General features: G+C 49.7%; 3 protein-coding genes across 3 annotated transcripts; 1 reads left to right on the forward strand and 2 right to left on the reverse strand.

Moving 5' to 3' along the window:
- Window positions 1-464: 464 nt before the first annotated feature.
- FSUBG_8294 (alpha-mannosidase) lies at window positions 465-3807 on the forward strand (the record flags this gene model as incomplete). The annotated part of the gene is made up of 3 exons (XM_036686687.1): window positions 465-613; window positions 670-2410; window positions 2455-3807. The coding sequence occupies 3 exons, from the start codon at window positions 465-467 to the stop codon at window positions 3805-3807; spliced, it is 3243 nt and encodes a 1080-aa protein (XP_036536249.1).
- A 444-nt stretch (window positions 3808-4251) lies between these two features.
- On the reverse strand, window positions 4252-5572 carry FSUBG_8295 (Prk1p and serine threonine kinase; the record flags this gene model as incomplete). The annotated part of the gene is made up of 2 exons (XM_036686688.1): window positions 4252-5400; window positions 5453-5572. 2 exons carry the CDS (start codon window positions 5570-5572, stop codon window positions 4252-4254), a joined length of 1269 nt encoding a protein of 422 aa, XP_036536250.1.
- Window positions 5573-7141: 1569 nt separating this feature from the next.
- Window positions 7142-12357, reverse strand: FSUBG_8296 (PHD finger; the record flags this gene model as incomplete). The annotated part of the gene is made up of 6 exons (XM_036686689.1): window positions 7142-8574; window positions 8628-9027; window positions 9080-10736; window positions 11004-11487; window positions 11555-12170; window positions 12343-12357. 6 exons carry the CDS (start codon window positions 12355-12357, stop codon window positions 7142-7144), a joined length of 4605 nt encoding a protein of 1534 aa, XP_036536251.1.
- Between the last annotated feature and the right edge of the window lie 4267 nt (window positions 12358-16624).

Raw genomic sequence — 16624 nt, forward strand, 5'->3', positions numbered from 1 at the left:
ATGCATAGACTTTTTTGTCAATACATCGCTCGGCACCTGTCTTCGCCTCCTTGAAGCTCAATGGAGCTCACTTGACCTAACACAGAGCTTAACACAAAGCTTCTCACGTTTCACTGACATACGTACAACACTCTCCTCTGAACATACGCGGATTAGTTATCTTACCTTATACAAATCCATTTTAACTCTCCTCCCTCCCTTCGTGCTGTGCCCCATCTCGAGATTCTGCTCCTTCCATTCTTCATTCTTCTTTGCTTGACAATAACGCTGAAGTGTCAAGCACCCGCTCACGATTCCCTTACAGTATCAACAACACATTCGACCGCCTTCTCTCGACCTCGGCAGCCTGTCGTCGTCATTCCCCTTCACCGGAAGACCAGCCGCTACACTCATCTTCCGGAAAGCTTCGGCGCCTTTCAAATCGATCTGCTCCTCCTGCTCCTGGGCATCCCGACATTTACACTATGGGTGGTGGCAGCGAAAACAAGGGAGATGGCTCCTCCTACCCTCTCTTCGCCGAACGGCCTGTTGGCGTTCCAAAGACAAGCATTCTGAAAGGCCGCATTGAACCGTTCTACAAGTCAGGACAGTACTATAAGGTGAACCTGCAAGCGTATGGCATTATCAACTCACTCACTCGGAATTTCTAAGAACTAACGTGCCTCATAGGAGCATGTACAACGGCAGGTACTCGGGCAAACCTCATGTTCAACTGTCAGTGTGGGATGCACCAGATCTCTCCAGGCCAACTTTTGAAGAAGCTACAAGCCACGAGTTCAAGGAGACCCATACCGGCACCTCTTTTGGGCCCTCGTGGTCCACTCATTGGTTCAAGGTTGTCCTCCGTATACCGGATGAAATAAAGGACGAAGAGCTCATTGAGCTCCACTGGGATGCCAACAACGAGGGCACCATATGGACCGAAGATGGTGTTCCCATTCAAGGCCTCACTGGCAGCGGAGAGCGCATCGAATGGGTCATTCCCGACTCATTCCGCAACGGAGAGGAGCACACAATTTATATCGAGATGGCCTGTAACGGCATGTTTGGAAACGCCCCTAACGGCACGACAACCATTGCACCGCCGGATCCCAACAGGCGTTTCAACCTCAGCAAGGCTGATATAGTCGCCATCAATGTGCCAGCTCGCAAACTCCACTTAGATATGTGGGAGATTGGTGATGCTGCTCGAGAACTGCCCGAGAACTCAGCTGAACAGAACCATGCTTTATCTGTTGCCATGAAGATCATCAACACTTTTGAGGTCAACAATCAGGAATCGATCCTTAAATGCCGCGAGATTGCTCGTGAAATTCTTGGCCCTGATGTAGACTCTCATAAGGTGTACGAAGGAGGAAAGGAACCTGTTGTCTTTGGAATCGGTCATTGCCACATCGACAGCTGTTGGCTATGGCCCTGGGCTGAAACAAAGCGCAAGGTCGTTCGATCATGGATGAATCAATGCGACCTCATGGATCGCTACCCAGAATCCAACTTTGCCTGCTCCCAAGCCCAGCAATACAAGTGGCTAAAGACGTACTATCCTGCTGCATATAAACGTGTCAAGCAGAAGGTCAAGGAGGGTCAATTTCACCCTATCGGTGGCAGCTGGGTCGAGCACGACACAAACTTGCCCAGCGGCGAATCACTTGTCCGCCAGTTCTTTTATGGCCAGAGGTTCTTCGAGGCCGAGTTTGGTTCTCGATGTCGAACCTTTTGGCTGCCAGACACGTTCGGATACTCAAGTCAGCTTCCACAGCTTTGCCGATTAGCTGGTATGGACCGTTTTCTGACCCAGAAACTGAGCTGGAATAACATCAACAACTTTCCTCACACTACTTTCATGTGGGTAAGCCCTGATGGAAGTCAGGTCATCTGCCACATGCCTCCCTCCGAGACATATACAGCGAACGCTGATTTCGGTGATCTCAAGAGGAGCATTGCAAACCACAAAACAATGCGTGTTGACAGTTCGTCTCTACTTGTCTTTGGAAAGGGTGATGGCGGCGGTGGCCCAACTTGGCAACACTTCGAAAAGCTCCGACGATGTGCCGGAATCAGCAACACCATCGGCGGTATCCCAAAGATCAAGATGGGGCTGACAGTTGATGACTACTTCGACCGTCTCAACCGCAAGGCCAGCGAATTCCCTACATGGTATGGCGAGCTGTATTTTGAACTACACAGAGGAACGTATACCACACAAGCCAACAACAAGTATTACAATCGAAAAGCCGAGGTGATGCTGCGAGATATTGAACAATTGGCGACGTTCGCATCAATCAAGAACAAGTCGTACAAGTACCCGACCAAGGACTTGGACGACATGTGGGAGGCTGTTCTCCTGTGCCAGTTCCACGACTGTTTGCCAGGAAGTAGCATTGAAATGTGCTACGATGACTCGGATAAGGTATTTCGTCCCATAACTGCGGGAGCTTTGCTAATATGACATAGGTCTATGCTGAAGTCTTTGAGACTGGCAAACGCCTCCTGAAGGATTTGTACGAATCACTCAACGTCTCTAGCGAATTCTCAACCTGTCTCAACGAGTCTGTTGCCATCAACACCCTGCCATGGCACCGTAAGGAGCTTGTTGAACTTTCTGATACTGAAGTCGGTGTTGCTTGTGGCGATGGCCAGCTGCTCAATCTTCGCACGTTTAAAACACAGGAAGAACAGCCTGCGGTTACCGTCATGGAGCAGTCTACCGATGTTTATGTCCTGCAAAACGAGCAACTCCGCGTTGTCGTCGAAAGCGGTGTCATTACATCTCTTTACGATGTGGTCAACGATCGTGAGGTTATTGAAAAGGGTGGAGAGGCAAACAAATTTGTAATCTTCGATGACATTCCTCTTTACTGGCAAGCATGGGATGTAGAGGTATACCATCTCGACGCACGCAGAAAGGTCGAATATGGAAAGACAAATATTTTTGAACAAAAGCCTCATCGAGTCACCCTGGTCACTGATGTCAAGATCAGCGAGAACAGTTACATCAAGTCATACACCACCCTCTCTGCAGCCCTCAAAGGGCAACCTTCTCGGGTTGATGTCAGGGCAGACGTCAACTGGCATGAGGACTCCAAGTTCCTCAAGGTCGAGTTCCCTGTCAATGTAGTCAATACCGAAGCCTCCTACGAGACCGCTTTCAGCATCACCAAGCGGCCAACCCATTACAACACAAGCTGGGACATGGCCAAGTTTGAGGTGTGCTGCCACAAGTTTGCTGATCTCTCGGAGAACAACTATGGCGTTTCTATTCTCAATGACAGCAAGTATGGTTTTGCGACTGCAGGCAAGACGATGCGACTGTCACTCCTACGGGCACCCAAGGCGCCTGATGCCAACGCCGATATGGGACGTCATTCCATCCGATGGGCCATCCTACCTCACAAGGGCAGTCTATCGTCTACCACTGTTAAGGCTGCTTATGCTTTCAACAACCCCCTGAAGCCCGTGACTGCTTCAAAGGCCGCCTTGGAAAGTGTGTCCAGTGCGCCGATCAAACTTGTCAATATTGATGAGTCTGACTCTCTTGTACTGGACACGATCAAGCGAGGCCAGGATGACGAAGACGTCAGCCGAGATGATGGCCTGCGCATCAACAAGGGCCAGAGCATTATTCTTCGTGTGTATGAGTCCTTGGGAGGCCGCAGTCGTGGAGTTATTGAAACTAGTTTCGATGTCAAGCGTGTTACCAAGACGAACATCCTAGAGGATGAACTGGAAGAGATCCAGAAGGAAGACGGAAAGATCCCGATCACACTGCGACCGTTTGAGGTAGCAACTTTCAAGCTCGAGCTGTAGGGCGATTCGGAGTGGGAAAATTGTGTCTGCTCAGGCTCAGAGGTGCGCGTATTTGTGATTTGACGTAAAAGTCTGACCCAACAGCTCTTCCAGCATACGGGGGTTACTACTGAGGTTACTACTAAGATTGCAACGCTTGAGTTTGTGAGCAGGACATGCAGATAAGCAGCAGCTCTCAAGACGGCACGTAAATAGGGAGTGGCTGGCGGGGACGGCTACCAGACAAGAACTTAGTTAATTACCAGCAAATGGCTCTATCATTCCAAACCCTAAACGCCGTCTCCTTCAAGTGACAAGGAAGAAATGTAACATAGTCAACCGTCGGACCCGGGAGGTGACCCAACCAGCTATAAGAGAGCAACAAAGGAGGGAGGTATCTTTATTGGTATTCAAATTCAATTCGTCGCTTTGCTGCACGTTTCAAAAGATGCGTCGTGCCGGCATCTAATGGGAGTCATCAGGAAGCTCCTCGATAACCTCTTCAACCATTTCGATTAACTCGTGAATATCCGGTCGCTCAGCGGGTTCAACACACAGACACTTCCTGACGACATCGCGAATCGGCTCGCTGATCTCAACCGCGGGTGCTTGTTGTTGCTGTTGTCCTTGCTGCGGGCGCATGCTGTTAGAACGCTTGACGCCAGCAGGTCCTTCATCAGGGAAGCGCCAATCGCCACCGAGAACACACAGAGACAGAGTACCACCGGTTTCGTCTGAGCGCATCTCAAAGGGGGACTTGCCGACAAGGCAGGCGTAGAGAGTGCAGCCCATGGACCAAATATCAACTTTTGTATCAATCACCATGCCAGTCTGAACATCAAAAAGCTCGGGGGCACGATAGGGCATGGTTGAATGTTCAGCGGCCGTGTCTTGAATCTGGAGGGCCAGGGATTGTGATGTAACAGGAATTGGCGACGGAGCGACGGATCCTAAATCCATGAGGATCGGGGTCGAGCCGGAGTCATCGATCATTATGTTGCCTGAAGATAGAGATGAGCATGGAGCATCAATGAGAATAGTGCCCTGGTGGGCAGCCTTACCTGGTTTGATATCTCTGTGGGCGTAGTGCTGAATTGATCTACCTCCACTAACTTGGTTCTCCTCATCCAGCAGACCCCTTTCTTGTTCGCCCTCCTCTTCTTCCTCCGTTCGCTTTCCTCGTGTGTTGTTTCTCTCGCCGTGGTTCAGCTCATCCTCTTCCTGGCCCATGTGCATGCGCTCCACGGCAGGCTTATAGTCGTGCATGGCACGCAGAGCCTTGCACACTCCGAGGAAGAGCAACATCAGACGACGCTCAGGGAACCGATCGTGGTTGACCAAGTTTGCGTTGATCATGTCCTGCAAATTACCGCGCTTATAGTACGGCAGAAGGACATAAACGGTCTTTGTCGCCTCGTCGGCGCCGCGCTCGGTTGCGACGGAATGGTCGACAGCGGATATGATGGTTGGAACGTGAGAAAAGAGCCGATAGGCATCAACCTCACGCATGGCTTGCTGTACCGATTCAGCGCCAAAAGGACATCGGATCTTTTTAAGTGCGAAAAGCTCGTGGCTTGAGGTATCTTCGACAAGGTATACGTAAGAGAAGCCGCCCTGGCAAAAGTCAGCAACGTGGAGTGCGAGAGAGTAGTGTTTGTTGGTCTACCTCTCCAAGTAATCTCAAGATCTTGAAGCTCCGGTTGTTGATCTTGAGGTTGGGGTTTCCGGGAAAGCAGTTAAGACAGTTCCCGAATGAGTAGAAGAGGTCCAGAAGTACTTGCGCCATGATCTATCGTGGGTATGGTGATACGCTGACTTAGAACCTTCCTCAATGTGTAATCAATCGTCTCTCAGCTTCGTCGCAGCAGACGCCAGCAATCAGAGATTCGCTATACGGTCCGAAGGACGAGGAGAGAGCTGTGCGCTGTGTGCTGTTCAGCAAGATGCTGATCGTCAGGGACAGGTGTGGTTGCTGGCGATGTGTCGTAATTGAACAAAAGAAAGAATTGTCAATCACAGTTTGGTTTGTCTGCCCTCTTGTTTCCATAGAATTACAGCGAGGGTTGATGCCAAGTAGACAGGGCGACACAGTGCCGAAAAGAGGAGAGGGAACCTAGGTAGGCAGGTTGAATGAATGTCAAGATGTTGTCTCTGGCTGATGTTGGAAGCTGAGCTGAGAGGCTCTAGTTAGAGTCTGAGCCACATCAGCCACCAATGAGCCCGGAGCATAAGGCAGGCTCCCTTAGGTTAGTAGCTGGTACATTCATTCATTACTTACACAGTAAGGTAGCAGCTTTGGGACCAGGACTATTAGGTACCTACCTACGGAGTATCCAGTATACCTATCTAGATACTACCTACTAACCTAGATACCCTAAATTAGAACACTGCAAAAAATATGCTAACCCGATCTAGATAAGCTCAAGCTCATCTGTGGGCTCGCTTGAGTCCCCAGATACCCTACGTCCCTAAGCTGTATATATGAGGTTCCCAAAGGTGGATGGATTCTTGATAGATATAAGAGTCCATCTCTACGGAATATTTTGATTTTCCTTACCCCCAGGCAACTCCTTTCATCACTCAGGCCGCTCACTTCCTGGCACAAGCCAAGCTTGGTTGATTAGATACGAATCGAATGGCTCTAGGGGGTAAGAAAATACAGCGGACGGGCTTTGGTGGGAGATCAGCGATTTTTGATGTAAGCCGTTCCGCTGTTTTTCCTTACCCCGAGGTGGCTTGATCTGGTGTTGCATTCCTCGGCTGTTACGGATATGCGTTGAAACATAGTGCGCCCCATTCTGAGGCATGCAGTTATAACAAAAGTCAGGGGGGATCTATCTATAGGCAGTAAATACCTTGAAATAATCCTTATTAGCTAGGGTCGATGTTCTCAGGATGCAGTTACATAAGGCATCGACTTTTGACAATTGACAATTCCTGATTTCGTCTATAGTAAATTAAACGGCGAGATTCGCCGCATACTTCTAGTGTGATTTTGCAACAATACCTAAAGTACTCGAACAAGACAGCTCTCGCTTGCATCCCGCTAACTTCCCATCATTCATACATACACACGTCCATACCCAATTGCGAATCCCGTTCCTGATGGTGGGTTGCAACAAAGCGTTTGATGAGTCAATCAGTCCTGCCCACTCAAAACCAACTCCAGAACCTCACAATCCTCTTAGCCCGTTTGTATATATACTATATAGATGGAAGGATTTTATCCCCATCCAACTCATCTAGACGAGCAAAAACTCCGTTGTTCGCTCTCTTAGACTTTCAAGAGTGTCTCCCCTGTGCGCTCAAGTGTGGGCCATTTTCAACGGGCAATTACTCTCCTGTATTCTTCTGATCAAGAAAGGAGATTTCGTAGCGAGGGGCTGGCACTTGCTCCACTCGCTGGGCGACTTGAGGGAGGCTGTGGTCCATTTTGAGGGCCTGTTGGGCTTCCGTGAGGGGCAGGATAAGTCGGCCTCTGCGGGTGAAGTTCATGAGAGAAACCATCGTGCCGCGACGGAGGCGGTGGTGCCCCATTCGTCAGGGTTGGTGGTGGTAAGTGCGACGCAGGAGGAGGGGGCGGAGGAGGAGGCGGAGGAGCGTTGTGTCCGTGGGTTTGATATGGATGAGTATAGCGAGGTGGTGGCGCCGGTCCATTCAGTCGTCGAGGTGATGGAGGGAGTCCGTTGGTATAAGGCTGGGACGCGGGGCCACTATGATGGTTTGCTGGCGGTGGTGCAGGTGGTGAAGATCCAAGCGGAGGCCCTGGTCCTACAACTGGAGGTGGTCGCAACGAAGATAGTGTGGACATCGGCGGTGGATTGTGGATTGGGGGTCCCCCATTGATGTGTCGAGGAGGCGATCCTTGCTGGCTCGCAGGTCGTCCCCAGTCACTATATGATGGCCGTTGAGGCGGGAGGGGCGCGTATGGGGCAGGGGGAGCAGGCCGAGCGCCCAGGGCATGATCTGCGACGAGTGCAGGTGCTTGCATTGGTGGTGGAGGAACTGTCGGAGCATGAACTGGTGGAGGCCAAGCATAAGCAGCAGAAGGATTGGTTTCACGAGGGGCAGGCACCATCTGTGGCGGACTGCGCAAAGCATGCGCTGTCGTACCTTGTATGCCTGCGCCATGAGCCGAAGGTAATGGAGCGTCTGCCATGAGGGGAGACCGCCGCGGGTGCGACTTTGCTGTACGCTGGGCCTTGCGACATTTGTGGCATTGGAATCGTCTTTGTTCTACAAATTTCTGTGCCTCGCTCCCGAGCGTGCCGTAGTGCCCGTTGGTGAGTTCGCGTTCCTGAGAATTATCGATCGGCCACCACTTCGGGCTGGTGTCAATACCACAGGTGATGCAGACCTTTTCTCCTGGTTGTCTTGAATCCGATGCCACGTCTCCCGTGTCCCCATTTCGTTGCTGGCCCCACCCGCCATTGGGAATATTTGTTGTCGAGGACCTGCGTAGGCCAGGCTGAGTCGTTGTACCCGACAACTTGGCGGCGTTTGTCATGAGATTGGCCTTGCGGACCGTGCCTGTCAGAGCCAGGTCGGCCTGCTTGTAGTTCTGTACATAGAGCTGTAAAGCATTGAGCCCCGATTCATCCACAATATCTTGCATCTGATGAATCGTCGTCTTCGTGGGGGCGTGATCCTTGCACCACACAGTCGCCGACATGATGCCACTCTCCCCATTAATGGCCACGATGCTAAACTGGTCTCTTCGCGAGCTCTTCACAGATGTCACTTCAAATCCGAGAACGTGTCCATGTTGCCGAGCGCATTCCGCGTGGACTGTATTCTAGTTAGTATGGCCGATCTTGTTCTTCTCTCTCGTTGGGACTTACATGGAATGCGACACTGATGGCACGACACGCAGGCTCCATCCTGTTTGTTGCACACTTGACAAGTCTCATCGTACCTGCTCCTGGGAATCGAAGGAATACCTTCCGAAGGTTCCAGTGCTTTGCCGTTCCCAAACTTGACTTCTGGGGTCCAAACAGCGCAGGTAACATGGACCCAATTGTTGTCCGCGGTCCTCTTGAGTGGTTCCCTGGGGTTGACGGGCCGATTCATCTCTTCCTGCTTCTTGCGGTAAAAGTCCGCCGCTTTCCGAGCTTGCTGAACCTCCAGGCGTTCTCGCTCACGATCCTTCTCCGACATCTTCTTTTTGTGATGTGTTATTTTCGGCTGTTCCACTAAATCATGTTCTGTGTATTCGATGGGACAAAGAACACATTTATAATGCTAGGTCGACGTTAGCGCAGGCGTATTTATAGGTGGGTTTGAGACAACATACGATCGAGACTTGTGGGTTTTTATCGTTTGCACACATATCACAAGTCCATTTTCCGGAGGTTCGATTATCCATGATACCATAGCAGTTGCGGTGTACCGTCAGGCGGCATTCGCGGCACGACAAGTGCTGGTCCCCTTGAGGTTCTAGTTGGCCACAGACTGCGCAAGGCAGCACAAGAGGTTTGGGGATATCGGGGACTGTAAGGTGTTCCACACTCTTGTCCTTCTTCTTGGAAGTGGTAGAGCCGGCTGCACTGGCAGCATCCGAGTGACCATTATCCACATCCTTGTCAGAAGCTGCGCCTTTAAGCTTCTTCCGTGGTGGTTCTTGTACGGTAGCAACGGCTGGGGTCACTGAAGGAGTCGGTGCCCGTTCCGGCGTCATCATGCCCATTTCCTTTGCGACTTGCAACTCCCTGAGAAGGTCCTCGTCGAGCTTCCGTTTCCAGCTTCGGCCGTTGCTCTGACTGAGCTTCTTGGAAACCTCGTCCACATCTTCATATCGAATAGCATATCTGCGCCATAGCTCAGCGCAGCGACGACACAAAGCTACCACACGCTCTTGGCCCTTTTCCTTATTCGAGTTCTTCGAGCCCCCATCGTTGACGATCCCGGGAACGGGGTTCGGAGCGCGCCTCCATTGTCGCGAGAAAGTCGTGGAGCAAAATTGACACATAAATCCTTGCTTTTTCTGATTTGCTTTCTCAATATCAAACGCAGAATCATCATCATTATCCGCGACATCATCTGCCAGCTTACTGGCAGCAGCTTCTGCTCTCTTGGCTTCCTTCTTTCCCTTGCGACCGGCCTGGTTCTCCAAGACCTGCTTCCCACGTGCTGACTTCTTCCAGGCGTAGTAGTAACGAGTTACCATCCCATAGTGCATAGTTTTGACGTGCTTTCTCACGAGATAAAGTTCAGAGCCGTATTTTATCACTGCTTCCTCAAATTTCTTTTGCTCTGCTGGTGTCAGTTCTGGTTCTTTGAATGCCTCCTTCTTGGTCTCAGAAAGATCCTTTAGAGCATGTTCCGTGTCGAATTCTGCAAGAAACAACTTGTTGGCAGCTACGTCTTGCAGGTTGGTCGAACGTTCTGGCAATCCGAGATCTTTTGTCATCCCCTTGGCCTTTTCCATGTAATCGTTAATGTCCTTCTCTTGAATCACTTTCTCTGGGGGAGGGATCCATAAGCGAGTTGCGGTACACTTAGGGTCGTCGTCGTCAAAATCCTCTCCCCGAGCAGTGTAGCCGGGTGGCATGTCTTGAACCCACTTAGGTCGCTTCCCACGTGAGATCTTATCGGCTTCAATAGCAGCCAGTGCTTCCTTGGATTTGGTGTCTTTCTTGCCGTTTTTCTTGATCTCAAGTGGCTTGACGTACTCGACCGGTTTTCCAGGCCACGGGGAAACATTTGCTTGATTTCTGGGTCCAATTCTCGTACTTGCGCGGGGATAAATTCTGTCGTCGTAGTCGAGTGCATCCTCGGGCTTGCAATGCATCCCCAGATACCGGTACGGCCAAAGAGAGGCCTGGTAGATTTGCTCGGCAGTGCCCTCATGGTGAGTATGGTCTCCTTCTTCGGGACTGGTTCGATTAGTCTCAGGTCCCTGCATCTCCTCGTCCTCTTCATCCATAGGATCGTCATCTTCGGCATCGAAGCTTGGATCATTAACATTAGGTGTATTGCGAGCCTCCAACTTCCTTTCCTGGGCTCGACTGCATGCTGCACATGACCAGGCAAACCCTCTGGATGGCTTCTTCAATAGAGGTGGATTCACGCAATTCATATGGTATGTGTTCTGACATACTGCACAGTCGACCGAGTCGTTGCTGAAGACAACCAATCATGTCAGCCACCGAAGCATGGGTTTGTGATGATGTGGATGTGGGACGTGGGGCAGGCAGTGTAAGTCAGTAGGTACGTACCTTGCGCAATAGCCGGCGCATCTCTTGCAGAGCTTAACGGCGCTAGTGAGCTCCTTGCCACGCCCCTGCTCGACTAGCACGTATTTCCAGCGCTCGTCGAGCACCTTTTTCACATTGGCTGGGACGTTGACAATAGAACGCGTCGGAATCAAGTCGTAGTTCTTCTGGATATAGCGATCGTACAGCTTATCGTACCAAAAGCTGTCATGAGCCTTTCGATATAATTCCATGTCCTCAATCTCAGCTTTGTGGTGAATTTGGCATTTTCCGCGCAGCGCCGTCAACGGGCTGATGTCGGAGTGCATCGTTGCAAAAACCATTCGGAGGTCTGTAGACTTTCGGCCAATGTCCTTGGGTCTGTAGTACCAGTTGATGCGAACAGCTTCCACGGGTCTGCTGCTGTCATTCTGCACATGAAGGAACTCCATGATGCGGCCCAGGTAATAGGGTTCTCCAGGTGGCTCACAGACAAGGTACACATGATCTGCATCGCCAGGTTAGCCACGTTTGATCCAAATTTCTGGTGGGCCACTTTGGAGGAAGCATGTTACCATTTGGCTCCAGCGATGTACCATCATCGGCCACCATTTTGCCATTAACAGGGCGACCTTTGCAGTTGTCAAAAGTCAGCATATTAGTTTCTGGCCATATAATAGACGGAGTCGTTCCGGATGCTGCTGCTTTTTTGGTCGAATTATTGACGGATGTCGCTGTGTTAGTGGAACCGGCTGGATTTCCCGCGACCTTGCGCTTCCGTGCGGGTTGTGAAGCAGCCGGCTGCTGCGTTGTCGTGGGCACATTATTTGAACTGCCCGACCGTTGCTCCTTGGGAGCATTCGCTACCTGTGCAGCCTTTGGCTCATCTGTGCCAGCTTTGCGCGAGCTTGCACCGCCACGAGGCGCATCGCCATTCACAGCAGCGCTGGACTGGCGTGAAGTCTTTTTGGAATCACTATCCTTTTTGTCGTGATAGTAGTCATAAACATCGCCATCAATGTCCCTGTCCTCGGCGTAGTTAATACGCGAGGTACCAGTTCTGTTACGGGAACGTGTGCCGTATGGAAAGGCTGAATCTGCCCCAGCTTCCTTGGCTGCGCTGTCCAAACTCGATTGGTTGGTCATCGGGCCTGACACAGATTGAGCACCAGGGTCAGAGGTGTTGGAATCCTGAGTGTCAAGTTAGAGAATGGGCCCAATCGCGATCGCGACCTCACAGCTTTGCGAGGCGAGTGAGTGAGTGAAAGTGAGAGGCACGAGAGTAAAAGTACAAATATTTAAAAGAATCGTGTGGAAAATGTGGACGGTAATAAAAGTAGGTTAGATTTCCATATCTACTCACATTGTGTTGTGCCATGACATTCAAGAGAGAATCACTTGCGCAACGAGATGTGGTGAATCGCGTATGAAGGCATGCCCAGAGGTGATGGCTTGATGGCGGAAGTTGTGAATGATGAAGGCGGCCAGAGAGGTTCTTATATTTGTCTGATGGGGAATAAGAATAGATCGAGGCCGCTCAAGTGCTTCACTGCTTTGGAAGGTATAGCTTGAGACTCGAAATAGATATCGTCTGCCATGCAAATTGGAGTGTGTAAGTTGAAGAAGAAGGAAGAGGCATGATTCCCAGGCGCCGGGAGAAGAAAAACGTCCTAGCATTGGCACTGCACACTGCACTGGCACCCCGAGGCGGCGGCCCTGGCCTGGTCGATGCACCCACTTTGCTAAGGGTACACTAGGGGCGATGATAGGCCAAGATTGTAGCGGATAAGTAGCCACTAATCAGGTGGCGGCTGATTCCCAGACACTGAAACTCTGGTTCTGCCCCCGGTACGATAAAGATAAACAACACTTCTACATGGCGCACCCTGGTCATCAGTGTTACTTCTCTAGTCTCCACGGGGCCCATCTAGGTCTCGCAGCACTGACAAGCCGACGGATCTCAACCCAACTCTGAGGCGTGCCCATGGGTCCACGGGTCCTCCCACAACAGAGAGCAGACCATGCCGGGGGGAGAACCACTACAAAGCCGGTCACTACGGATTGGCCTTGATTGTGACTGTTGCGGTCGAGGCATCAGACGTGTGAAAATCCTAGGGCCTGACTGCCTGCTAACAAGACCAGGCAAGCTGGCGTTGGCGTTGGCCAGGCTGAACCGATCATTTTGAGGAAATACGAATGTTCAAACCAAGTCGATCAGATATACAATGCCACAGCCTGCATTGTCGCTATCCGAAACACTTACAGGTCATGTAAGCAGCATAGAGAAAAGATAGAGAGGCGTGCGCCCGTCAACATGATACATAACTTTCTCGAATGATAGAGTCTACCCATCGAAGTACTAGGTAGCCTTGATGTCAACAGTCCTCACTATGTAGTTTCCGCCATTCATCCAAGTAATTCAATTCCACCTATTGTCGAACAAAAAAGATGTCCCTTTACGGTTCCTATCTAGCCAGCGGTATCTCTCTGTCTGGCCGTCTCTTCCTTAATTGGACTCGGCAGCCTTTTTAGTCCTCCTCTGCCATTAACACCATACCAATTTTGCCCAGACCAGTTCATCATGTCGGCGTTCATACTGAAAAGCCAAACTGCCCTGGAGACGATCGCCACAAGTCTCGCCACGGGGCTTGAATGAGAACTACGCTCTGCTGATAACGGGACAATTTGAGACGGTGTTTTGAGAAGAATGTGGTTTTGAGTGAACTTGAACTCAGAGCATGGAGCATGGGGCGCCAAGTCATCCACATTTTCCGTTGCATCTCCCACACACCCTTGCACGCCCTCCCTCGACTCAATCGAACAAATACGCAGTAGTTGACAAAGAATTGTCTTCAGTTATTGACGCTCCGGGCCTGTCCGAGAAAACCCCCAAATATTACGATGATATCGTCACGTTAATCCAGTTGGGTTGTATCCTCTCAACTGTGGCTTTTGTGTGGCTCTCGGAGTATGGACTCTCCCAGATGGCATGCATCTAGCGTACCGACGTATGGACTATCACCAGTATAGAGTGACATGCATGTTCATTTACCTCCCTCCGCTGAAATTTCTATCGTCGGGCATTCTAATAGGCCCCAACACAGGCATAGACTACCCCATCCCGCATCTCTTTTGATGCTTTTGAAAACAGAACAGGGTTTCAACAGACAATCGACCACGGACGGGTACTCATCTCAGCCTAGTTATGGATATCTTGGTTTGAACAACCGCTGACCATCCAGGTGAACCAGCTAATATCTCCTTCCCCTCCGCCGCCATAGTATTTCGACAATGATGTCCAGTCTGACGCACCAACATAATTGTCCTATTGGCTACCTAATAAGTGAAGCTATGCAAAATCTATGTCAACTGATTCTTAAGTAAAGGGCCCAAACCACTAACGGTTTCTTCCATCGCCAAACCTGGCTAGACGTAGCCTTAACCGTTACGTGTGAGGGGAAAAATCGAGTGTGAAATGATGATTTTGAGATCCTCGTGCGAGCTGACGGAAGGGAGTCGGTAATAGGGCTAAGATTGAGCTGGCGTAGTGAAGCCAGCTCCACCAACGTGGCTGGGGCTCTGGTTGGATGGATTGGCGGTTACCCAGGCTTACCTTGGAGATTATGCCCCTGCAGCGGTACGTACTACATGAGTCTTCTACCTTTAGTTAAGGTACCTTACCTTAGTAAGGGAGTTCAGTATAGTAGGTAGCTGGTGTTTTGTAGTCCCCCTTTGAGCAAGCGAGGGCCTTGCCTGGTCTGTCTTCTTCGGATTGCACAGTAGTTTGACGATTTGATGATCGGATGGTAGGTGGTATTCCCTCGGCCTAGGTATGATACGGATATCTTCCAATCCTGACCAAGGGCCCTTCTTCGACTTGTTATTTGCTATAGTGCCGGTGCAGACATACCTTGAACCTAGGTAGTTCAAGGTATGCTTGTCTCAACTCCCTCATTGCTATAATTTACCAGGTGCTAGCAGCATTAACTAGCGGAAATGCCAAGTAGGCCTTGCTACTCTGGACCTTCACCAACTACGAACCCAGCTTGTCGAGTTTGGTCTTGATTGCGCATGCCAACGACTGCTTGATCCTCCTGACAGGTAGCTCCCCGTTTCACCGAGTTGGCACAAATGAGATATACTACAATGAATAGTCGAATGAGGCTATCGCAAGTCGGTGGAGAATCCATTTGAGAAAATGGCGATTTGCATCGGTACAATCAGGCTTTTATGTGATCCCAGTTCAGTCGCGTTTCGCACTATTTTTTGTTTGTTGTTACCTATGAATCACAGCGATGGCAATTTGAAACGGCAGCCATGTCTCGCTGAAGGGCTGGTCTGAATCACATCCTGCAGTAGACAGCCGATCTGAGGATTAAAGAAGACGTCAAGAGGCAAAGTACATTTCTGTACGTTGAGACCCGTCTCTGGTGCCTTCGGCACACGAAAAGCTAGAGATGACGGTTGATTTAGTGTAGGCAGCCAAGATCCTGGCTACAGAGGGTAATGCTGCACGGTGTTGTCAAATGGTCGTCGAATCAAGATTCCTTGGAGGGATCGAAAAGCCACACCCCCCAAAGGAGACTGCCCTCAAAGGGGAAAAAACGTACCGACCAGTTGAACTACCTTGTTCAAGGGTCGTGGGGCAATACACAGGGGAAAGCTCACAACGACACTTGAGACTCAATCCACACGACGCATTACAATATCGTGATTAACTACGGAGGAACGCTAGCCAAAAACCATAAGAAGGAATTTAAGACCAATCATCCATCTCCGTACACGGGAAATCTTTTTCTTTGGAAGTACATCAATCTAATACAAGATCTCGTTGCTGTCAAGGTACACCTGCGGTCGGCCCAAGGAGGGAGTGGCGCCATGGATGCAAGGTACCTAGGCAGGCAATGAATGGATTATTTGTATCTGTATGCAGCATGTGCTGCAAGCAGCCTGAGTCTATTCCCATATAGTGCTACAGAGTTGAGGCAGAAATATCTCAATAATGAAGAACAAGGGATGAAAAACCCAAGATCTGGCGCTGAGAGGTAAATGACATAAGTGATGAGGACGGTCAAGGTATTGGGTGGAAATAATTTAAAGGCCAGACTCTTAGCAAACAGGGGTACTAGCTGCCTTAGCAAGGGGGTGTCAGAAGAATTAGACCTGCGTTTCGTACCCCTACAATAACGCCAAAATCTCATAATAGTATCTATTCTAATTACTTTAATTAATTCTATCTTTATTAAAATATAATAGTTAAAGCTATATATTTAGATATACCTAGAAAAGCTTATATTAAAGGTACTATTAAATTTTTAAAAGCTTATAATATCCTATTCTTAAAAAATAATATCTATAGCTTTAATGTATATATAAGGCATATTGTCACCAACGATTTCCAAAAACTTACGTATTATCAATCTCTCCGGCGCCTCACGGCGCTGGTGGCCAACCCTGGCATATAATAGTCCAAGTGTTAAATATCTATGTTATTCCTTAACCTGTATTCTTTATACTGTATTACCTTAAGGCCTAATCTAATCTATTACTAACTTACATAGCTAGCTTTAGTCTGCTAATATTTACAGTTCTTCCCTTAATACTAAAACTTTTATTTTTTAATTTACCTTTTTACCTTTTTTATT

This window comes from Fusarium subglutinans (assembly GCF_013396075.1).
Source record: "Fusarium subglutinans strain NRRL 66333 chromosome Unknown NRRL66333_c0000112, whole genome shotgun sequence".
Taxonomy (NCBI): Eukaryota; Fungi; Ascomycota; class Sordariomycetes; order Hypocreales; family Nectriaceae; genus Fusarium; species Fusarium subglutinans.